Genomic DNA, 25,275 nt, shown 5'->3' on the forward strand with positions numbered 1-25,275 from the left:
TCAGTTTTGATAGTACCCCCACGGTCTAGTCAACAACTGCTAGAGTTGGATCCTATAAATTATATTCTAAAACCCTACATCACCCATGACCAACTCACCCCAGATCAACAAATTACCGCATGGCTCTATGAACAAGTCCAGTCGCTAGAGTATGACCAAGGAGAATGTTATTTACATGAAGCGTTAAGCGAACTTAAAAACAAGATCCGAATGGGATCTACGGTGTTCGTTTATGGCGAGCCGACGGCAGCCGCTTTAAGAGAAGCATGCCAGGAATGGTTTATTCTGGACCTAAAACCTTTGATTAATGTTTCCTTGGACCAGTTGCCTGACCAATTGCCCTAGAAATCATCTGCCTTAGCCTAATATACCGACAATTGTCCCCCAAAGCCCTTGCGGATACGGTTAATAATTTAACGGATCAAACAATAGCCTATCTTCGGTATGTCCAACATCGCTCGATGGATACAGGAACACTGTTCTTGTTGTCTCTCTCCGGAAACGGATATTCCTACGGGTTCCAATTCTGGAGATCGACGCTGCCATATCACTACTAATAGGTGTAGTGTCATTCCCCTCCGAGTATGGACATACATCACCCTGTGGGAAAGAAAACTCTGGGACAGGCTATTTGCATTCATCCCCTCCCGACAAGCTTCCAAGATATTTCCACCCTTTTTCCGATACTATTTGCGGCGCTATCTTGCATTTCGATATTGTCAGATAGGAAACCTCATCCTTTTCAAGAGATGGTTGAAACTTTTCGGTTTAAAAACCACGCGTTGGATGAGAAGTGTGTACGCTACGTATGGTTTCGCTTTTCGCATTTTCCTGGTAATGGGAACAAGCGATTCAACCCTCCACTTGCGAGTTGCCTCCAGACCCGTCACCTGGAATGAGGTTTTGGAAGAGGAATACATTTCTTTCTAGCTCGTACCTTAAGGCAAGGACCCCTCAAGTAGATAAACCCCACGGTTAGACTATACGTGATTACTATGCTTCATTAATACTAAATATATCCCTGATGATTTGATAAAATAGTTGATTGACCAATGCAAATAAATAAATAAGGCATTAGTATCATACCGTTTCAAGCCGGATTTCTCGGCGATATGTTATCCTATATAATTGTTTCTGTTTATTGTTTTCTTTCAGAGAAATATTAATTCGCCATTATCTTTTTGTTATATTGGGAATTGGAAGTTCCTTACTTCCACTCTCCAACCAGGAAAGCGTTCTTCCTGTACTTGCTAATGCAGGAGTGTTTTGGGAACTACTAACTTCTCAGGTACCCTATCATAAGTTAGCTATACTGGCTTATACCATACCCATATACAATTTACCTCAGTTGCATGATGAATTCCAAACTCTTCAGCAAGCGTTCACTTTCGGTTATTGCGATCAGACTAGAGATGCTTCTGAACATTCATGTACATTGTTGAACTCAATTGTGGAGATTCAAAAGATCACTGACTTACAATTGCAGCAAGAATTCCTTGACCTCACAGCATTTCGAACAGATAAAACAAAACGTGGTTTAGATTTCATTGGTAGTTTCCTCTCTTGGTGTTGTAACACTGTTTCCAAAAGTACTTTCCAAAATTATGTTACAAGCCAAAGAAAAATGGGCGAATTGTTGAATCAATTAGTAGATCAAATACATTCCGATCATCATAACATTCTATTGACTCGAGACTCTACAAGAAATTTTTCTACCCAAGTGAACAATGCTGTACATTCCATACAGGATAAAGTGAAATCGCTTCAGAAAGCAGTAAATAGGGTAATCGAGCAAGTGGCTCGTAATCATGATACCGCATTGTCAGTGCAAGTTCTCATCCTAAGCAAGCTCCTTGCTACGCTCCAATACGAGCGACAACATAAGGACATCCACACTGCTTGCATCGAGGGAAGTATGTCATTAACAGCAGTCAACCCCAAACAATTAGCGCATGATTTACAGGTATTGGCGCTTCGACTTCAGAAACGAGGATATTCATTGGCTATACCACAATCAGAAATATTTCGCTACTATAATTTACGTACAACCACCTGCCACTTTGTAGGAAACAGTGTGACGTTGATTGCCAAAATTCCAATCATTCGTGGGGCTCACCCCATAAAATTGTTCCGTTTGATTCCATTACCATTTCATTACCAAAATCAAACGTGCAAGGTAATACATGAACCTGCCCTACTGGCTACTAATTCCGAATGTGAAACTATTTTAACCGACTACGATCTTATCACGTGTTTGAATAGACCTGATGGACTTTGTAAAATACCGGAAATAACACGTACATCTTTCCAAGCTCCGAATTGTCTCTATCATTTGTGGCAAACATCTTCGGTCGCGGAAATCAATCAATTTTGTGCATTTACCTGTCATCCACACGTACAACCCATCATCACTCCCTTGAATGGAGACACATATCTTATTACTAACCCTCCCCGTCAAATGACCATGACATGCCCACACAAGAGTGAAATTATTAAACAGGATCCTTTTACTCCTGGGTCTCTCGAAATTAGTCTACACTGTAAATGTGCATTGGAAATTAATCCTCAATTACGAATTCCTCCCCGTTTCCCATGCCCCCAGGACTCCATCATGGATCCTGCAGTCAAACGCCTACTACCCTTAACTTGGTTACCTTTAGAGACTCTTAAATTACCGAAAAATCTCTTAGGTGAATTGGAATTCACCGACCTTAATGCGACATTAAACCAAAATTGGTCAGTAAAGGTAACGTACTATGAATCGCCATTACAATCTCATAGGCTAACCCCCATCGCACTTCCCCAAACAATTAAAGTATCAGATATCAGTGGCAGACCGTACCTTACTATTCTGTTCGTATGGAATACTGTTCTTACTTTATGCATAATTTATATGACCCTTCGTTTAAAGAGTACTCTGTGGCCACTTCTGCTTACTTACCCCCAGCCGGTGAAAGCTCAAGGCCTTATTCACGATATAACACAGCCACTACTTTATGCCGTTATTGGGATAACGATCTCGGTAATTATTCTCTTTTGTTGTTATAAGACACTTTGTCTTCAAGTATTCTCTGTTCTCCGAAACCCCCCTCCATCTACCTCCCAACCCCTAGAGGAACCCTCCTCGAGTCAGGACCGACGTCCCCCAGCTCCCCCTCGTGCTACTAATTTATGACTAGCAGCGATCACGTTACTATTGCTTGCTAATAGTGAGGCGCATGCCCTAGAACTTTCGACCCTTGCCCATTCTGGTGTTATTACAGACAGTGATCCGCACGTTATCCTTTATGATTCATCGTTACCTCTAGTCCTTGAATTCCTGTACGAGTCGTTCGTACCCCCTGATGGACAAAACATCTGGAACAAACTACCTCAAAATAATCTAGAAGTTCTCATGCAAGATCATAGTCAGCAAGGCTATGCCTTCGTCTTTGTCATGAAAGTCCACGTTAAGCAAGCTTGGATTACTAATACCCAGCTTCAAACCTTTCTTGGTAACTTGAGACTAGCTCAACATGCGTCCATGATTCCTTGGAAAACTTTACGAACCGTTCATATAATTCAAACTTGGGATCAATTGGTTGCAACATGCTTAACCAATTCTATCACCCCTACCTTACTCCCTCCTGATTTACTCTTTAATTTGACTTATGAATTAGAACAACGGCTTAAGTCAACAGCAAATGAGTTAGTCATACCCTCATCAGATATTTCGATTCTCTACTCGTATAAACTTAGTGAATGTATCATTGCGCCTACACAAGTCATCATGGCTATTAAAATCCCTTTACGACAACGCGGAACTACTTTACAACTCCAACATTTGCGTATTATTCCTTTCCAAAGGGGTAAGGAAGTATGTCATGTGGATCTACCTACCCAGCACATAGTAACTCAATGGCCGTCTAATAAACTTATGACCGTAGACTGTGATTTTTCAAAGGAGACCATTTGTTTACCCCGTGAATTTCAAAAGCACGAATTCTCCATAATACCCTGTCTCCTATCGCTTTTGCACTCAAATTCTTCGGCCATTCGAGACAATTGTCCTCTGAAATGTAAATATTTACCGTCGGTTGATCTATTTCACCGGTTAAATTTTACTACTGTCACGATTCTTGCCCGACGCGGATTGTCGATTCATATTTCATGCCCAGAAACGGACATTCCAAATATGATGTCCCCAGATGATTATGGCAGTTATCTGATAAATCTTGGTTGTAGATGCTCTGTGCGACTACAAGGGGTTGTACAACAATCTATTTATCCTTGCATTACTCATCACGTGGAAAAAGCACGGTTTGTAAAACTAATTCCTGTGCAATGGCTTCAAGACATAACAAATGAGGCTGTACCTTTCATTTGTCACCCATGTACCCTTCGTTCCCATGTTCCCATCTTCAGAACCTATGTTAACAGATTATTCGTCAATGTTTATCATTAATATCATATTTATGGTAATTACCTTGGTCATCGGACTGTTGTCTGTTATTTTAACTGGCATTACACTGCGTAGACGTGCTCTAGTACGAGCTCGCCGTCGACCATACTGTCAGCAACATTCGCCGCCGCGATACTTAAGTGGATAAAACCAAACCTATAAAATACATAACGCAATTAAACAATGAACATTGGCATACCTAATAAATATATTATGATAGGATTATAATTACAACGAGTTCTACAAAGGGGGGCGCCTATCCCCTCCTCCAAGCATACTCCCTCTCCATATCACTCTCTCTCCAGATCTCTTTCTTTTAGGAACAATATTATATCTTTTTTTTTGTTTCCTCCTCCTCTAGCCACCATGGAACCTACGCCCACACCATCTACGCCTGGTCCATCCATGGATGCTCTACGTGATGAAACCGTTCGATTATCAACTTTTACTGATTGGTCGGTATCTTTTATTTCGCCCGCTTCGTTAGCACGCGCTGGATTCTATTTCCTCTGCAAACCAGATAGAGTAGCTTGTATCTTTTGTAATTTGCAGATCGGCCTTTTTGAACCAGGGGATGATCCGAATGAGTTGCATCGTCAGTGTTCACCTTCTTGCCCGCTCTTACAAAATTTTCCTCAGGGTAGAGACGAATGTGGCCCCTATCATTGGACGTATATGCCCAATTCCCGCCCAGAACGTCTCTCATCCTCATGGGGGCGATCTCCTGGCATCGCAGGTACTTCAGAAATCACAATAAATGGACCCAAATATCCTCACTACACTCTCGAAGAAAAACGACTAGAATCATTTTCGTTGTGGCCCCCCGCTCTAACTCAAACTCCACAGGCATTAAGCCGAGCCGGTTTCTTTTATGCGAAAAAGGGAGACCAGACTATCTGTTTTTTCTGTGGTCAGGGCCTTCATCGATGGGGACCCACCGATGACCCCTGGGTTGAACACGCGCGTTACGCTCCCCGCTGCGCATTCCTTTTACTTCATAAGGGCCAGGACTTTGTAAATCGCGTGCTACAGACTGCATCCCAAGACCAATCCCAATCACCCCCACAACCAGTAGTTCTGTCGGATGCTGAGATTCCGGTCGCTGCTACTGAGATTGTTGAAAATTCCGACCACACCTCAAACGATCACACCCTCCCAGAATTCCCTGTGTAAAATTTGCCTCCTCGAAGAAGTCCAACTGGTATTCCGACCATGCAATCATGCCGCCACCTGTGTTGCTTGTGGACTGGCGGTTACACACTGCATTGCCTGTCGGGCGCAGATTACGTCAGTGATTCGTATTTACATCCCCTAACGGGTAGTTGACCCGCTTGTGTTTGCTTTGTGCTTAATTGCTACATATTATTGCTCCTCAAATTTTCTTTTGTATATACTCTTCCCGGCCAGTAAGTGCTGTCAATATATCTGCTACCTGAATTTGCTTCCTCTTTATTACATTATATATTCTGCCTGACATTTGTTCACCTCACCTGCCAGGCTCCTCATGTGTTGTTTTGTTCTTATTCTTAGTTTTTAAGTATTGTTTCTTTTTATTCATTTAATCATTCAGACTTTGTTTGTTGCTCTGAAGTTGTTAGTTTATTTTATTTTTTCTTCTGAGGAGTCTGGGCGGGAAGGATTATATACATATAGATATGTATAAATAAAAAAAATAAAATAAAAATAAAATAAAATAAAATAAAATAAAATAAATGATGTATAATGATATCGGATATAGAAGTAATACAGTAGTAACTGATTAAGTGTTACAATAGCTCTTAGATATTAATTTTAGTTATCCTTTTTGAATTCGCATCTTACGTTAGTTAGGTTTCTGCTTACTTAGGATTTTAGCTTTGGATTTATTTTTATTATAGTTAATTGATACTAGTAAGTTCATTTGTGTCTATTTAATTTCGATGGACATTAAGTTAGATAAACATGATAAAGTTAAAAACCCTCCTCAGTTGCATAATATACATTGAGGACACTCGAGTTCTGTCAACTTGTTTTCACTAAATCTGGTATAAAATAACTTAATACTACTCAGAATAAAACTTATAATTAGGTCAAACAAAAAGACTTAATAACTAGAAGTCATGAGACTTTCAAAATTTATTTGGCGCCCTCCATAAGCGGCCCTGTTTTATAGGTGGAAAACACCACATAACAACAGCGCACAAGCACCGTTGACACACGGTAAGTCAGATAATCCGTGAGAGTGATAGACAAACTTAGGATATAAATATAAGAACTTGACGTTAAATAGACACTCAAGTAAAATAAGTTCAAGTCAAATTAATTCAACAAAAGTAGTACTCTTTCAAACTTAAAAGTTAATCGAACATCATTTGGTTTGATGCAAATTATTAAATTGTTCGCGGATACTTCCTCAAAACCCGCCTCTCATTCAGCGTTAAAACTAAAAGCAAATCACCTCTTATCAGGTGACGGAAGTGAATCCAGCTGCTAACAAGAACTCAGGATGTGGCGCGTAGCGTCAACATCGAAGAATACACAAACATTTACAATGGAAGAAACTATAGAAACAATTAAAAACAGGGGAACAAAATTACAACAAAACAAATAATATGAATGTTACCAGACAGATTATCACGATTGGGAGACACCGTGGTATCAGTTGAGCAATTGGTTCTTAACGATTCCTGGTTCGATCCCCCGATGGATCATTTCTTTTATCCTATATCTAAATTATCGCTCCGCACGAGCGTAAGATTATATTCGAACTGGTTATGTGAAAATAGGTTAGAATCAAATACTTGCAATATACATCTAGTTTACCACAGATCATCCCTACCTACACTAGGGGTCCCGAGTTCGAGACATGGAATAGTCCTGTCAAAATTAATATCGTTGTATAAATGATCTCAATTTCCGGTGACTATTGGCATTTATGCAATTGTATCCAACTTTGAAAGGAAACAGATAAGTCGGAGATCGAGTCCCGACTCACGCACTTTTTGTATGAGTGACACGCACAAAACATCGTTTTTTGTTTTTCCTTAGGGAAACATTTACTAAATTCACAGGTAATGCAAAACGCACTTCTTATAATCACTTAATTACTCTCACTTAATTCAGTGATAATGAAAATCGGTATAAGATACTCCCAGGATACGAACTGTGATTTTGTTGCACTCGAGTTCAGCACTAAACTATGTTAACACTCACTTGTAGAACGAATTGGTAACTTGACGTGAAGAAATTGGAAAACGCATGCTTCAAGAATAATACACTAACAATTCAGGGAGATAATACTTACCCCGTAACAGGAGTCCTCCCCTTATTGTCTTTGGAGACGTAAGTCTTCCCTTCTCCTTCCTTTGCGTTCTTCGAGCAAACGATGATACGTATACTCCAACAAGCTGAAAAATATGAACCACAAAGTTAAGAACTTATTTAAACTCCTTTGTTACTATACCTAATAATCAGATACAATGTAACTATTATTTAAATCCAGTAAAGTTTTAACTACCAAGCTCTTGAAATTTCGACTAATAAGTAGACGGGACGCTACGAACATATTCAAGTCCCCGGATTCAATCTATAATATTATTTTTGTGTGTGAGAAGTTTTCGTTTCAGATCTTTCCTTTCAGAAGCCTAACAGCAGAACCTGCCCAGGTGAGAGAAGTGGAAGGACCTGCGCATTGGAAATAACTGAGTATTCATTTTCCTTTTTATATTTTGTTAAAAGTTATTAATTTTTAATCATTTGATTATCAATCACTTGGAGATAACTGACTATTCATTTTCCTTTCTTATGTTTTGTTATAGGTTAAAGTTATTTTTTTTAATCATTTGAATATCAATTTACTTCAAAAAAGGAATTTGACATTTTCCTTTGTTATTCTTACTAAGCTACCTACAAAAGGATGCAATATAATGAACAAATCACAATGTGCCCAAGATAAGACTGCCACCTCTGAGGGCCTCATTTGTCAATAATTAACTTTATAGGGCTGCACCAAAGCTCAAAAACCTTACAATATTATTTCAAGAAATCTATAACAATTGAGACAACATATTATCAAGGATTTAGTGAGACACTATTTGTAAAAAAAAACAAGGAAAATCAGCATACAATTGAAAAAAAAACATGCACGTTAACTGAGAATTTCTCAAGTGCTGGATTGCCCTATTGTGAGATACATCTTATCTTAAACACTATGGGTACACAAGGTGTAATAATGTGTAAAAATAGAAATGACTTTCAATTATGAAATGTTACATGTTTCAAATTTATATCAGTCTGCTTGAGATAATTTAAAAATTTTTAGTTCAATTAATTGACATAAATTTTGAGGATACTTTGGAACTAATTCTCCTAACTAGCATACTTGCAAAGGTATAAAGAAAGCTAATTAAATCTTGTTGAATCTAAATTCTGCTTAATAGTTCTATGATTATTTAACTGAGTTAACTATGATTATTTAAAAGCATTGCATCAACTTGTTAAGTTTTATCTTTGTTAAACTTCAATTTTTAAAAAAAAGTGTAAATTAATGGTAACATTTCAAGGTATAAAATACCGTATTCAACACACTTTTTTTTACACATGCATAGCAATCCAAACAATTGACCACTCCTATCCTTTAATTTAAAAAAAAAGGGATGCAAATATACTTATCTGACAATGCTAGGATGTCCCTAGTCTGAAGCCGGCAACTGCGACAGTATACTAGATGTGTTCTCTCAGTTGCGATGCAAAAAACCCCTTTTTTCCTCTCTCTCTCCGAACAGTCGTCAGCTGAGCTCATAATTTACAAGCCACATATCATTATACCAAGCTGTATAATTAGCTCATTTCCGCCACGCTGGCTAAATTCAAACTTCCTTTTAACACTCTATTCCTCAACATGACTACATCTGAAAAACAAAATATACGGCAAATGTATGTCAATAAAGCAATGTATATTCCGAAGTTTTAATAACAAACAAGGTATTCCCAATCTTGTAAAGTACCTTGGATTTACTCACCAGATGATTCATCACCCATTAATCATTGCAGTAAATGAAAAGTATATTTTAATAATCCACTTTCCTCCATCATTATTATTCCACTCACGAAGAAACAAACCAAGTTTGGTAAATAAATCATCTTGTGAAGAACTTGTTCTACCATGATGTTATCTTTATCTTCGTATCATCACCGCTCAAACACAAGAGGCATCCTAATTAGTAATGTGTGGTCAGCGCACATACACTTATTTCTAGACTTCTGATCTAATTTGTTCATGGTACAAAATTGATTCTTAATCTCATAGTGATATTAATACAATCACGTACATTATTTAAGACAGGTATCTATGCCTAGACTCTGACGATGTGTAGTCAGCACACTCAGGATAGTTAAATAAAAAAAAAACATTTGTCTTATTCGATTCTCACTTTCAGATAGCTCATTATTGGTAACCTTCGCAGATTCCATCGATCACTATACCTTTCCTAAACTGATACGTGGTCAGCCCCGTTTAAAAAATATATATATATAATAATAATAATAATAATCAACAATGACAAGAAAGATACAGTGGACCATTCCTGTATAACCAAGTACTCTGCACAAACCAAGGTTATTATGTAAAGCATTAATGATTATGTAGTCTAATAGTCTCTTTGATTGCAGATCTCTATCCATTGCCTTCCCAGTGTGATGTCTAGAGTAAGCCCCCCCCCCCACACAGTCCTGGTATCTGGAGGTATCCAAGGATCCAGATCACAGCCTGTCGGCCCCATCCAGGACTGATCCAGAGGGACGATATGGAAATCGATTATTGTTATTGATCGATCCATCACTGTTTGATAGTGGACAACAGTTATCTAAAATCTGAACTTCCATCCAGATACAGAACTTTCTCTGTGCCACAAAATTTATAAACTTCTGCAGTGACAAGGAAATCTCGTTTATCTACGGACAGACTCCTATTTACCTACATCAGTTCATTGCTACAGAAAAAAAACTCTTCTCGTACCAGGACGAACACGAAAATTCGGACAAGTGATAATACTCAATGTAAAAGTAATAAAAACTCTTTCAAATCAGCGTTGTGACAAATCATAAGAAGATTGTAACAAAAACTTTTTCAAATCAGCGTTGTGACAAATCATAAGAAGATTGTAACAACAACCAAACAAGCAAATGTTAAGAGACTTTAAAACTTTTTCAATATATGAAATAACTCAATTTCTTTGTAATAACCACGATCTAATGTACCAAAAGCCATGGAAAGTTATTGTCAGAATATAGAAATTAGATTCCTATTGTTTGGTCAAGTAAAAGCACAAGATTTGTTTTCAGACAATTGAAGAAGCCTATATGTGAGTATGGTAATCGACCTCCCACATTCTCATTCCACTATGTTAAAGACCGTAATTTTTGGGAACCTCTGTATATTTATCTTTTGGCAAAAAACCGAAGCGAAAAAGAACGAGGAAGTATTTTATTAAATCATCCATTGCACATTGAATTTAATCATATCTGCATTCGACTGTTGCTCAACAACAGGATACATACATGTCACCATGTATGTCGTCTCTATGTAGAATTATTCTCCGAATAGCTAAATCACTTACACTATGTGGTTAAGATTTAGAAACAGAAAAGTTCACCACAAACGGAAACCTATGGCTGTTATCAGTCAAGGTTAGTTGAATTAAAAGAAAGAACGGAACATACTTCCGGTGTGTTTAAAGAACATATCAACCATAGTTCATGTTGTGGTTAACTTTTGTGTTTAAAATCGATCTTATAAAACAACAAGAACCACCAACATGATGAAACATGATGTAACTTTACTTCGTAAATTTCCTTTGTAACCACAAAGAAATCCCTCTAGATTTCGTTTTGTATTTAAAAAAAAAGAGACATACAATACGAATGCTAATACCAATACTACTTTTAATAATAATAAGAATAGAAATACTAACAATACTAACCTATAGACCCCCCAAAACATCCCCCCTAATTATAAAAGAAACGTTATACAGTCCCCTGCAAAAACATGTACTCTAGTATAGTAAATGTAACTGCATCCCTGATTATTAAAAATTTGTATCTGTTATTACCATAGGCCATTAGGGCATAAACTAACACACTAACCATAGGGTCAGTCCTTCAACTATTCAGTCTCCCCCTTACTGACAGAACCTCTCATGGATTCATGAAAAAGAAATCTAGAGTGTTTATATGTAATCCTTAGGTGCGCTAAAATGCGCTAATCGGTTGTAATGTCTGTATATTGTCAGTATACGTAAATGTCAATGTGTCTAGCGTAATGCATACCACACAGGATGAGAGAAACCAAATCGAGGTCGAAATAGCAAACAGACTGAGTAGAAGTTTAAAAAAAAAACACACATGTACATACTGTGATCACTTGTATAGAACAGAGCTATACAGTAAGTTTGTAATATATTACACTTATTGCAACCAATGTAGAGAGCAATAGCTAATAATGTGAGATTTATTCTTCGATAACATTAGGATGAAGTTTAATATAAAATGTGTATAGACGCACTTGAAACATTTATTAAGCATTGTGTTTTAATCGCTAGTTGCTCATTATTCAAGTTATTTTTTTTTACATACGCGATTTAAGCATTCAGGATGCAATCGTTTCTATATTACAATAAATATATTACAGGATATGTAACATTGTAATCAAATACTTTCCAAGTTATAGTTTCTTTATATGCCATAAATATTCAATAGTCACTTAATTCTTGCTTTCATAAGAAAGTAGAGTATGCTTAATTAATTATAAATGGTCTATTGAAACAACATAAAGAATTTTGTTCACAAACTGTAAGGCACAACCCCGCAATGTTTTAAGCATTAAGGCAACCACCATCGAGTGTACTATTCTATATCATTATGTGTTTCCCATTTAGTTTATACTATAAACAAGGAAAACTGCTATTGTAATTTTATCGTCCAGCTCAGTCAAACTTTAAAGCGCTTCACGCTAATTTTGTTTGAGTGTATTTAATGTTGATTCTCTTTCATTTTTAGCTGAATCATATTAGTATCCTGAGACAATCACATTTAACACGTATGACTATAATTGTACTCAATACAGTAAATATAATGGTACTTAGCAAATCAGTAAACTCACAAAATCTTAATTTCCTTTATGATACTAAAAGTCGTATTCGTAAATGGTTCAAAGGCATGCTTAATACTATGGTTAGGAATTGGTTTAAAAAAAATCTACTATTGTGAATACACACGAAACCTCTTGACAATTTTAAGCTAGAAGGATACCATGATTGTAAGGTTTCATTCTACAAATTCCAAATCATAAAGCTTCGTACTAAACATGGTTCTTTTATCTACTATTTTGTTAGTAGAACTGTTGTAGCATTTAAATGTAGTATAGTCAAAATGCATGAAATCTTACAATCCCGCTCTCTTGCAATTTATCCGTTCATGATCTCCAAATTTCTCAAGAAAGTTGTTCTTAGTTTCTTAGCGCCTTACGTAAGGCCCGTTCTATATTAACCCTTTAAATCCCAGCAACTTGCCTCGGACAACCGTTTCCGTATTTGGATATAAATATCAGGAAGATAACTTTCAACATTTTTTTTATTTTTTTTTTACCGAGGTCGGCGGATAACTGTTACACAGTTATGCCTCGAAGTCCTAAGCCGGACTCAAATTATGGGGCGAGACGCCCGCGCTTTTCAAATTGTGCGTGCAGCAAGGAAAAGAGAGAAAGGGAGAACGGAGTCAGGTGAGGCTCAGATTGTATTAGCAACCTGATGTCTCATTGACACCAACCCACACGCTTGTAATAGTGGTATGACCCTGGCTTTGATTTACTCAGATCACAGCGCCGGGTCCGGGAATGCAAATGTAGTTAATACCACGCAAGCGATAAATACATGAAAACATTATGTATTTGGAGCTATGCGTGAAATAAAAGATGTAAAATAGAAATTTCAACCCCGGCGTGATAGGGAAAAATCATAGAAAAAACTAGACGTCTTAGCCACTATTGAGCATGCGCGTGAAGAAGTTTCTCCAAGCTCGTCGAGGCTCGTGACGTAGCTTTCGAGCGACGTCAGACTGGCAGAAATGCGTGGGACGAAGCGCCTATATAAGCGAGGCCTGTTCGCCGGCTCGGGTGATTCTTCAGCCTGCAGTCTACGAGAGTGTGTCTCCCCTTGTAACGGCCGCTCGTCGTCAAATCAGGTATGTGATTATTTTTTCTAAGTTCCCCCTCAACTCGGGATGAGCACCTTGATAATGTTTAGTTACAAATACGAAGTTATTTTCAACTCGAGACCGAATTCCCTCTTCGAGAATTAACACTTTTCCCTTTGGGCCAATGCAAGTTGCGATGTACGAAGTTTCAATTTCACTATTTTTCAATAAATCGCGGCTTAGCATAAAAACCTTCTAGCACCCATTGGGTAAGGAAGGGGTTGTGCCCATAAACGTGATGTAGTAAGAATTTCAAGTTGTAATTCCAAGTAACCGATTTGTAAAATTCATCTGTATTCTCCTTTTTTATTTTTTTTCTATTCTTATAAATAAAATGTAAAATGGATTGGTCTCTTTAATTTAGTCAAGCTATCCCTTCCTATCTAGATTCAGCTCACAGTCTTCATATTTTACCTGGGTTTCGATTTCCAGTACAAGCTCTACCACTGAAATACGAGTCTCCCCCCACTTTTGAGACTTATAGTGCACTTTCTCATCATCTTCGAACCAGTTGGCCAAAGATGTTTCAATACTGAGGCTAAAAGGGAGTTGGACTCAGAACCAACTTTGTAATACTGGGTGGAGAGTAGAGGAGTGATCTCAAATACGATTTCACAAAAGAAAGTGTACACAAATATAAATGTCAACCTCAGAACAGAAAACAACATATAACAATATATATATATATATATATATATATATATATATATATATATATATATATATATATATATATATATATATATATATATATATATATATATATATATATATATATATATATATATGATCAGAGATAGCATTACACGCCTATTTATATGCGTTTACGTGTTTGGTCGTCTGGTAAACAAAAAGAATCTCAAGCACTGCTTGATCGATCAACATCAATTTCAGCTGAGATTAAAAGTCGGAAACACAGATCTTCCATGAAGATGATTCATTCACAGAAAGTGGTAAAAAATCAAATACTTCCCTTTAACATCTATGAATTTAGAGCAAAAACGGTAGTAGATAGCGAGAGGTGGCTTCCTGTAATCGGTTAAAAGTCTCAAAATCATATTTCTTCTATATTCTCAATTCTATTCTGAAATCCGAAGAGATCAAAATCCAGTATAAGTATAGGTTTTGCTATTGATCTATATAGAGCAGAAACGATAAGAGATAGCATAACACGTGTCTTTAAATTGAGTTAGTGTTCTATAAATAGATTCCGTCTTCTCTTTTAACTCACTATTCTGAAGGGATGTGACAGAGATCAATCTCTTCCAATTTTAAGGCTGGCCACTACAGAGTTGAGATGGCATTAGATACAGAGAAACAGTTTACTGCATCATTCCAAAGAACATATTATATTTCTACTCTAATCTCTCAAATACATCCGGAAGTGGAAGAAATCTACTACAATTTCAATTTCAACATTGATTGAGAAAATATGATGCCATTCAAACCAAAGTCTTTCACGTGATGAGCTGGTGACTCTGCAACTGGTATCTTTATCTCATCTTTTTGATCATTTGCAAGCTGTTGCTAAATGTGCATAGCGGATTTTCCATTTAAACTTTTCTTTCTTCTTGTTGTACTTTATGCAAGCACATCGTACCTTAAATAATGTTTGCTATGATTTAGCCAATAAATCTGCGTGTTGATCTGGTCAACATTATTCTTCAAATGTCCTGTAACACGGCAGTGGTTTAAAAGGTTAGTCGGTAGACTTTTGTCAATATATTTTTTAAAAATAACATATTTCACTACATGAGTACTAAGACCAAGCTCCTGCATGCACTCTCTATCGCTTTCGTTCAAAAGGATGTGAGATACACATTGTATATTCTTAACTGTTGCTAAGTAAAACATGTAAGAAAACTATGTAAGATTCATTGGGAACATGAAATTATGTAAGATTCATTGGAAATTATCCAACTCACAAGGGATAAGCCGACTTTGGTAAACGAACGTTGGGGCCATCTTCCGCAAGGAGGTAGTGTACATTTAAAATGTTAATATTACAAATTGGGAGGGTTCAATAGCCAAAAATTGAGGAGAAAAGGCGTCTTAAAGTTGCGATTCGACACATATATCATACGTAAAATTATCGAGTGGCGGCGTGGCAGAGAGAGAAGCAAGTGCGACTGACTCGCGCACAAAGAGTCCCGGGTTCGATTGATGCTCGAGTCAACTTCTTTTTTTTGCTTCAACCAATAAAGTAGCCATTTTAAAATACAAGTAAAACACTAATTCACCATATGTTCATAATGAATAAAATAATAGAAATGTTCAAATCAGTTTAAAATCTTTCAATGATCCATGTTAATTAGCAACGAAATGTAATCTATTCCGTAAATATATTAATAACATTAGTTACAAAAATTATGGTTACCACAATCATTCTGTAAAGAAATGTTCCTGACGCTTCGTGTCTATATATCTGTGGACAGTGTGCGAATTACGATGGGGATGAGGAGGAAATCCCCTTTTGTAATACTGGATGTTGCTATAACCAAAAGATAATTCCACAATCAATCTTATTGTAATTCGCACACATTCCAGATGTAGACTTGAAGTGTCAAGAATATTTGTTTACACAACGACTGTGTTAATCATAACATAGATTGCGCCACAGTGGGTGCAGTGGGTGCAACTGCACCCAAATTGACTTCGATTTTCATATTTTATACAATAATCCTTTCTATTTTGTATATTGACTGTTTATTAATTTTGGATATGTTTGAGTGACTTCTTAATGTGCCGGTGATGTGCCATCAGTTCATAGCTCAGAGAAATCTCTAAACTACACATTGAATAAATGTAACAATTAGGGATGAAACTGATGCACAACACGGTGCTTAACTGCAAAATTATGGTTCAATTTAAATAAAATTCAAATGTTTCAATTTTCAGAATGACTAGTTGAGGAAAAGGTGAGAGAGAGAAACAGGTTATGACTAAGAGATAAAGGATGAGCACTAGCCTGATAGATCCGATGAGACTGGTGTAGTCCTGGTCATCTGGATGATGAATGGTTTATCCTGTAGGAGTCAGGAGTCATCCAAAAGCCGGATCTCAATCCTACGATACTGGACTGACAGGGGCGTCGATTTCTCTCATCTAAATGCGTCTTCTACACCTTCATTCCACTAGTCAGATGTTGGATTCAATTGTATCTGCGTTGATGAACCAACAGAATGGTACTCCCAAAACATGGAGTTGGTTGTTCTCCAATGGAGCGGCGTGCCTCTCACGACGATCCTGCACCTTTCCAAACCTTGTGGCGAATACCCCTTGTCGATGTGTCCTCCGTGGGTTTGTTTAGCAGTAAAACGATGAGTCTGGCATTCAGTGAGCTAGGAAGTATCAGGCTAGGCAGAAAAGAACGCGGAAAAGCAAGAAAGAAACTAGTCGCGTTTATTGACAATTTTAAAAGTATAAATTAACGAATACATGCTTATACAAGCTATCTGGCAATGTACAACATTAATAAAAGTTTTGTTCCGTTGGATTTTAAATATTCATAATTCTGTCGTGGATAAATGTACTTTAATAAAGTAATTGAATTTAGCGAATTAAGTTAAGAGTTTACACAATTATCACAGGGTTATTTCACAGACACATCACACCTACTTTACACACCCTCCTTGAAACTGGAAATACACGAACATTTTAATTTTCCGTAGTGCAATAAAATAAAGAACATTAACGGAAGGAATTCCGAAAAAAATGTAGAAGATAAAATGTTCTTGATGAAATATAATGTTTGTGTTGAATAAAACTTCCATTACAGTCCGCTGAGTATGTATTATAAGGTCAGTCCTTAGTCGGTTACTGGGTATTCTTGAATGTAAGGCGATATATATGTGACTGCGTCTCTGCGAAGATGGAAAGGAAAAATAAAAATAAACATTAGTGTTTTCATACCATTCTGAGTTACATGTGTTGTGAAGTTAGTGTGAAATTGTGTTAGTGCTTTTTAGGATAGGTCGGGAGAGGTAGGTATAATTATTACTAATGCAAATAATTATAAATGTTATCATTGATTACGATAAAAACATAATAATAGTTAAATGTGTAAATAGTTCATAAATGTAGTAAAATCCAATATGTTTAAAAATTCCACTAATGCAGATAATAACTTCAATATAGAGCGTGGCTAATACGCTAAAAAAACGTTGTAATACTATCTAGCTAAGCAAAGATAGTAGAGTTAGGCAACATAATAAGGGTACAGATTTCAGTTTGAGAAAAATGAGCTTTAAGTTATTTTGACAAAGCGTTCGTTGACTGGAAAATGATTCCAAAATATGGTTACAGTTTCATATACTGGCTGTAATCAAACTATAGAAAATCAGTACGATAGAACTATTCACCACATGTAACCTACAACCTGAACTAGCATATAGATTCTTCTTATCTTCATCTCCAATCTCAAAGCTTGTTCTCTTCGGGCATCGAATCCTGGATATTGAAATAGATGGAGCATGGTTCTTGCAATCTTAAAATCGATCTTCTTTCATCTTCTTAGTGCATCCATCTAAATATCAATTTAAATATCTGACGTTAATTTTCTCTATTCTTCACATACATTTCAAAAGAATAAAAGTATGTAACTTCTGTAGTCATAGCTTGTCCAAGCAAATAAAATGTTACAAGTTTTGTAGATACCAACTTGTTCCAAATTTATTAACGAGGCTAGCTGATTGTAAATACCCTAGTAATTCGAAAATTCCTCTCCAACTCTTTGAAGTTCTTCAAGTTTCGAAGTGTTCCACCGATGGATTTGGATGCATAATTCAAAACCATGATAAACTAACTTCTAAGCTTGGCAAGTGCTAAAAGAAAGTCCATCATCCATCTATAATACCATGTTCAAGAAAATTAATCCACATGGTGTTATGTGCAGACAGACTGGCTAACGGGTTCTTCATCAATAGCAAAATATATTGGGAGTAATTGCTGATAAATGTCTCAATTTTCTTTATCATAAATACAAAATACGACACGGTTTATGTCATCTAGATGTTCCTCTAAAAATATTCTTGTCGTAGCCAAAGCAATTTTAGCAGCTTCTAACTTCCGAAATTTAAACGCTCTTGTCGAAATATTAGGTAGTACAATGGCAGTGAGATCATTTTCCAACATTACTTTCAAACAATTTTTATGTCACACGTAAAATCCTCTTGTCAAAATTTGTGGTCCACATGCCATAATTACATAATTAACTGATAAACGATGACCATTGGCAATTTTCGCTTCTCCTGGCAATTTTCATGACGATATACTCAAACATTCTTCTAAAAATTCAGGCCTAGCAGAGTCTTGAATAGCTATGTCTGCGCCACCTAAAGGAGTTAAGGTTTCATTAGTTGGATTAACTAAGGGATCTACTTTTATATCCACTATATTACCTTTATGAATACTAATTGTTTTAAATTAATGCCAGTGTTGCAGGCGAATTAGGGTTTTCCTGATGTGGTATTCTTTCCTATAGTTGCCCATGTTGGTAAATTTTCGGCAATTACAACATCCTTGATATGAAGAGAAGGGACGAAAACTTTTTCTATAAATTGTTTCCTGGCATTGCAAATTTCTTCAGTAGGTGGTCCTTGATGGTTTTCGCGTCTCGTCTTCTACTTTTTAATCGTGTGGTCTTCAGTGCAGCCGTTGATGGGCATCTCTTCATCAGAGTTTTCAAGATCGTCTTCTTCTTCCGGGTTTTCCTTCTCATAAAAACCACTTCAGTCTCTGAACTGCTATGCTGTCTATCTTATAAGATCCTCGGGCGGTATTTATCCGATCCTCTGCTGACCCCTTATGCCGGCCTCTTTCCGATGACGGCGCCGGCGCATTTAATACTTATTTCCGGCTTTTTGCCGACTGTTCGGCCAGGCAACTATTCGAAGGCGGCGCATTTTATGCGCCATTCCGGCTGTTTGCCGACTGCTCGAAAGGACCTCTTTTAGATGTCAGCTTCCCGATTCTCCCACAGGCGGCATCCGACCTCTTGCCATCGCCGAAAAGTGGCCCTTTGCTGACTGGAAATCAATCCTTCAGGAAGGCAAAATTTTTATCATTTTTTACATTAGTCTTGCCTAAGTATTCCCCCATGCTATTATTTCTCGACAAGGAGCGCCCTTGCAAGTTCTTAAAATATAATACTTGCATTTGTGTGTGTGTCCCAGTATAAAGTTTTTGCTTTTCGCTTTTTTGCAGCACTCAGCTGGAAAAGAAGGAATTGAATGGGACATGCAAGTATTATATACTTTCAGAACTAGCAAGTGTGCAATTGCCGAGAGAAATCATAGCAAGGTAGCAGACTTAGGCAAAGCTACTGTAAAAGGTGGCATTTTGCCTTCCTGAAGGGTTGATTTCCAGTCGGCAAAGGGCCACTTTTCGACGGCGCAAGAGGTCGGATACCGCCTGTGGAGGAATCGAGAAGCCGACATCGAAAAGACGTCCTTTCGAGCAGTCGGCAAACAGCCGGAAAGGCGCATAAAACGATCCGGCGCCGCCGCCGGAAATTAGGCTTTCCGAGCAGTCCGCAAACAGTAGAAAAGATGCATAGCAATGCAATGAACATCATGGCGGATTGCCACTAGTAATGTTGCACTCAGTACATACGCAGTACATTTCTACAATTCTCAGTACGATTGAAGTGCCATATAGAGGGAAACTATCTGGGAATGACTTACAAATACTAGAAAGCAACCTCAAAATAACAAATAGGCAGCTAATAATGCCCGTTAAGAATAATTCAATCTATACGTCTGTGGGCCTAATGTGAAAAACTTATAACTGTCTGTATATTTTCCCCCTGAAAGCACATTTTTCACTAATAGGACCACTAGAAACAACACTGTTCTATGAATTCAAAATTTGCTCGTTGCAAACCTTTTCTTCGGAGAAAGAAAAGCTGCAGCAATCCGTCGGAATACGGATACGGACTTTTCAGGACTTTACTAGCGTGTTATATTCAGTTTTTATGGCCAAAAATCGGTAACTATAAACTAAGGAATAGTCATGGTTTAATTTATCAGATTTACTGTTCCACTAATTGCCCGTCAAAAATAAAATCTTTGTTGTCGGCACGCCATCTGCGTTCCTCATTGATAATTAGCTGGCAGGCCGAGAGCACAAATAAGAAAATACAGAACTGTTTGATTCTTTACATAACCAAACTTGTGCATTTATTGTTATTTGATGCAAGGAGCTTCTGCAAAATTGTACTAAAATGTTGGAAAATGCATTATTTTTTAAATATATTTTCGTAATTGTTAATTATATAATCTCGCCAGGGAACACGCTCCACTGTTCGCACCCTGTAGCTTGTAAATTGAAGGAAGGCGAAACGTGGGGAAAAGTGATTTTCTAAATTTTATAAAGTACAAGGATCCCACTCTGGAAAATGAAATATAAATACAAATTAATGAAGTAAAAATTATAAATAAAAATATTATAATAAAAGGTATGTGGTGGCGGAGAGATTCTAACCGGGCCTAGGACTCACCGCACTGACGTTTTCCCCCTGGAGTACGGATTTCTGCTTGCAAATAGCGTTGTTTTCATTGTATTATATAGGTGCAGCCTGTTTACCGCCTCGCTTTATTTAGTATTTTTGCCATAATGAAACGTTGCGGGTCAGTTTTTCTCTCTATTATGCAACAACTATTCATTAAAGGACAAAATCATGTTATCACCTCTAACAGTAAGCCAGAGCCGTTAATCTAAAAATTATCCAAACTAACCTAACCTAATTTATGGAATTACTGCTGTATCGCAGGGCCAATTTGAAAATCGAAAAAAAAAGTACCAAAACGTACTCCAATCGGTTATATTTGTTTGGATTAGATTAAGTTACGTTCGATTACGTTACATGAGGTTAGGGGCATGAAACTACAGTTCAGAAACACAAACTAACCTGTGCTAGTTGGCCATTAAAAGAACGAATCCTATATAACTGAGTCAGGGCAGGGCGACACTGGTAGGCCCGTGCGTTAGCGGGGGTGAGGGTACTGAAAACATGTGGACTTTGGTAATCATACATATTTGAATATCATTTCTTATGGTTTCATACTAGTGACGCTTCAGTTGTAAACATTAAATACAGCTTTCGTACACCGTGCAGAAATAAATTACCGTTGAGTTAGAAACCACTTACCTTCAAAACTAAGGCTTGTAAACTTATGTAATTTCAAGAAGAAAATCGTATACTACACTTTCTTAACTGTCGCTCGTTATTTTCTAATAAAAAAATAAATGAAATTTTTAAGTTTTACATCCCACGATTATGTCGGTTCGGCTAAAGGAGAAAATGATGATGAGAAATGGTGGAATGAAGAAAGTGGGAGGAAACGGGAGAACCCCGAGAAAACCCACGAGCAGGCATTTGTGCCGTATCTCTGGACCACTTTGAAAACTGAAAGAAAAGCACCAAAATGTATTGCATTCGGTTAAATTTTGTTGGAGTACATTAAGTTACGTTAGATTGCGTTACATTAGGCGTACAGTATTACATTAATACAGATCCATAGTATAAGTATTAGTAGTAGTAAGAGCAGGAGTAAGAGTAGTAATAGTAGTAGTAGGAACGGGTTAGAAGCCCGGCAGGGGTTGGTTATGTTCTGTTCTCGACTTGAAATGGGCAAATTAGGGACTTGCCAATTTTTTTCTATAAATTTTACAATTTATGGATCCGTATAGTAAAACAAGTGCACCTCTCCGCGAAATAGTCCATCCGCCTCCAAATACAGTGCCGCTAACAACATCAAAAACACTCAACAAATACAACCACTTTCTTAACTTTTACTTTTCCCCTTACCTCCCTTGTATTCATTCTTCCTCACAAACTTAAATAAATTCCCCAATTGACCCGGTAAATTTCCTAAAATTGGTCCGGCGATACGGCACTTAACCTTACGAGCACGGTGTTTGTCCACTACAAAATCCACACGGCGCGAGGTGGGATCGAACCACGGACCCCAAGCACCGGTGGTGAACGCTCAACCACTGAGCCACCGCGCCCCTATTTTTTAATAGTTCTATAATTCACACATGATATGTCATTCCCTTGACATACACGCACCATTTGCACACTGCCTTTCGCGCCATTATATCGTAGCAACTGTACCTCTCCGCGAAATAGTCTATCCTCCTCCACATAAAGTGAAGCTTACATCGAAAACAACCACTTTCTTAACTTTTACTATTCCCATTATCTGCCTTGTACTCATTCTTCCTCACAAACTTAAACAAATTCTCCAATTGACCCGATAAATTCCCTAAAATTGGTCCAGCGATACAGCAATTAACCAAATTTAGTACCTTGAGTCGTAGTCTTACCCACTAATTCTTATTACATGTCTTGTTCGGGCGTAGAATCAACGCCCTCTTCAAGAGAATTTTTATTGCTCTTTGTTTGAAGCAGTCCACCTACACGGCATCACCATGTGACAAATGAAGAACGCGAACTGAACATACGCCGCCAGCGTTTCGGTGCCTTTAGGACAACATTTGGCGCGGTCGGCCCGTCCGCTGTTTGCTGTCATCTTCCAAAATGTTTGTCAATGACCCTCTCGTACTTGTGATTTAATTTTAAAAATTTACTTCTCATATACCCTTTACCCGGCGTCCCTTTACTACATTTCTTTCCATTCATTTACGTCCTTTATGGTCGGCCCGCCCTCAGCGTTACAACCATCATTTACCGCGGCAGTTCCGTGAGCTGTATGCCGACTTTCTGCCGAGTCCGTTTTCACAAGACATATTTAATGATATTAGTGTCCACCCACAAGAAAAATATTGGGACAGTTTTAACTTTTATTTCATCATTAAAGAAGATGCAGGCTCTATTCACTTTCCAAAATTCGACTCGTTACCGCTGGTACACGATATTGAGACTTTCACCGACGTCGTTCTTCAAGAACTTGCTGGCAGCATCTTTTTGCAGTCATCGCCAGACTGTTTCGAGAAAGCTTTATACGAGGGAAATATAAGCCCTAATTCGTATTTGAAAGCAACAAATTGCCTCCTAACTCTCTTTGTTTTCTTTTGGTGAACGACTCTGATTTTGCTCGTCGCGTTCGAAAATCGCGTGGAAAGACGCCGGTGTCCGGCGCCGGCAATTCGACCGCGGCATCTGGTCGGCATTGACAAATTTTCCGACTGTAGGCGGCAGGATAATGATAGGGTAAATAAAATAACATGAAATAATATTGTGCTGTCATCTAATTAATCAAATATGCAAATAGGCTAACTGCTGCAAAAAGAATATACAAAGTGTTTTGATATCAAACACCAGAATAAAAATAAAAATATAATAATAATAATAATAATAATAATAATAATAATAATAATAATAATAATAATAATAATAATAATAATATAATTTTTTGCATCTGCCGGCTTTATTTATATGACTACAGGAAAATGTCATATATCAATTTGTGATATTTATTAATAAGTACTTTATCAGATGAGCATACTTATAATTTCTTTTAATTTTATCTGAATCATTTGAATTAATTTAGCTCCACGTTCAATTATATTATTATGGAATAGTCGTCAGTAGCACCGTGGCACTTGATCGTACTATTGTGTCCCTGGGATCCTGGTTCAAAGGCCTTTGTCGCTGATCCAGGATCAATGACCTACGTGTATATAAAACTACTCTAAATTTTGACAATGGATACGTTGGAAATTTTAAGCATATGATAAACACCTTTAATTCTGAAAATTACACAAATTGGCATGGGTGAATAGGACCGAGGTATGCACTTCTATATGTTTAGGTGGACAATCATATTCCCTTTTAAGGGTAAAATATTGGCAAATATCCAAAATATAGTTGGTCCTGGTTGTAATAACCAGATGTGATGCAATTCTGCTGACGTTGCATAAACCTCTTCTGATGTGTATGATTGCATTATATTGTAAATCTAGTGTAAAATGTTGCCAGATCGTTTTATTCTAAACTGATTCGGTTCTTTTCTTACACTTGAAGGTTTTCTCAATGAGCTAAAAATTTTCAAATAGGAAAATATTTTACACAACATTTTTAAACTGAAATTTTTAAACATTTTTTAATACTTTTTCTGACAATTGAAACGGAACAGAAAGATATTGACCTACTGTAGGACGTGATTGGCGACATCAAAACTAGTTAAATGTCGCTTTAAACATCCGCAAAATGGTACATTCGGCAGTTGCGCAGAGATATTTTGTACACATATTTCTATTCCGTTACAACTGTCAGGATTCAATTTTCGATTCCAGGTTGGTACCCCTATCACTTGTCCACGACGAGAAATTCGACAACATGCAAGGAATTTTTTTTTCTCTTCTCTTGGTGTCACGAATCATCTCCCGGTATTTGTACACATCTTTTGTACCATCCTAATTATCAGAATTAGACTGTTCATTCCAAGTTGGCACACCTGTCAACCGTACAAGACTCAGAATTCGACAACATACAAGAAGACCTTTTGTTTTCATTTGATGTTACGAATTACCTCCCGGGGTTTATATACATCTTTCACTCTCACCACACACACATATATATAATTCCTAAATTTAAGAGCAGAGTCAATGTACTCCTCCCAAATTTTAAATAGAAGACA

The 25,275-nt window shown here is 37.2% G+C and overlaps 1 protein-coding gene across 1 annotated transcript; it reads left to right on the forward strand.

Annotated features, from left to right (window-relative positions):
• Nucleotides 1-4,807: 4,807 nt before the first annotated feature.
• Nucleotides 4,808-5,614, forward strand: LOC145679318 (baculoviral IAP repeat-containing protein 7-B-like). The gene has a single exon (XM_081749903.1). The coding sequence runs from the start codon at nt 4,808-4,810 to the stop codon at nt 5,612-5,614; it is 807 nt and encodes a 268-aa protein (XP_081606029.1).
• The last annotated feature ends 19,661 nt before the right edge of the window (nt 5,615-25,275 follow it).

The sequence above is a fragment of the Thermobia domestica genome, chromosome 2 (genome assembly GCF_964235325.1).
Source record: "Thermobia domestica chromosome 2, izTheDome1.hap1.1, whole genome shotgun sequence".
In the NCBI taxonomy this organism is placed as follows: domain Eukaryota; kingdom Metazoa; phylum Arthropoda; class Insecta; order Zygentoma; family Lepismatidae; genus Thermobia; species Thermobia domestica.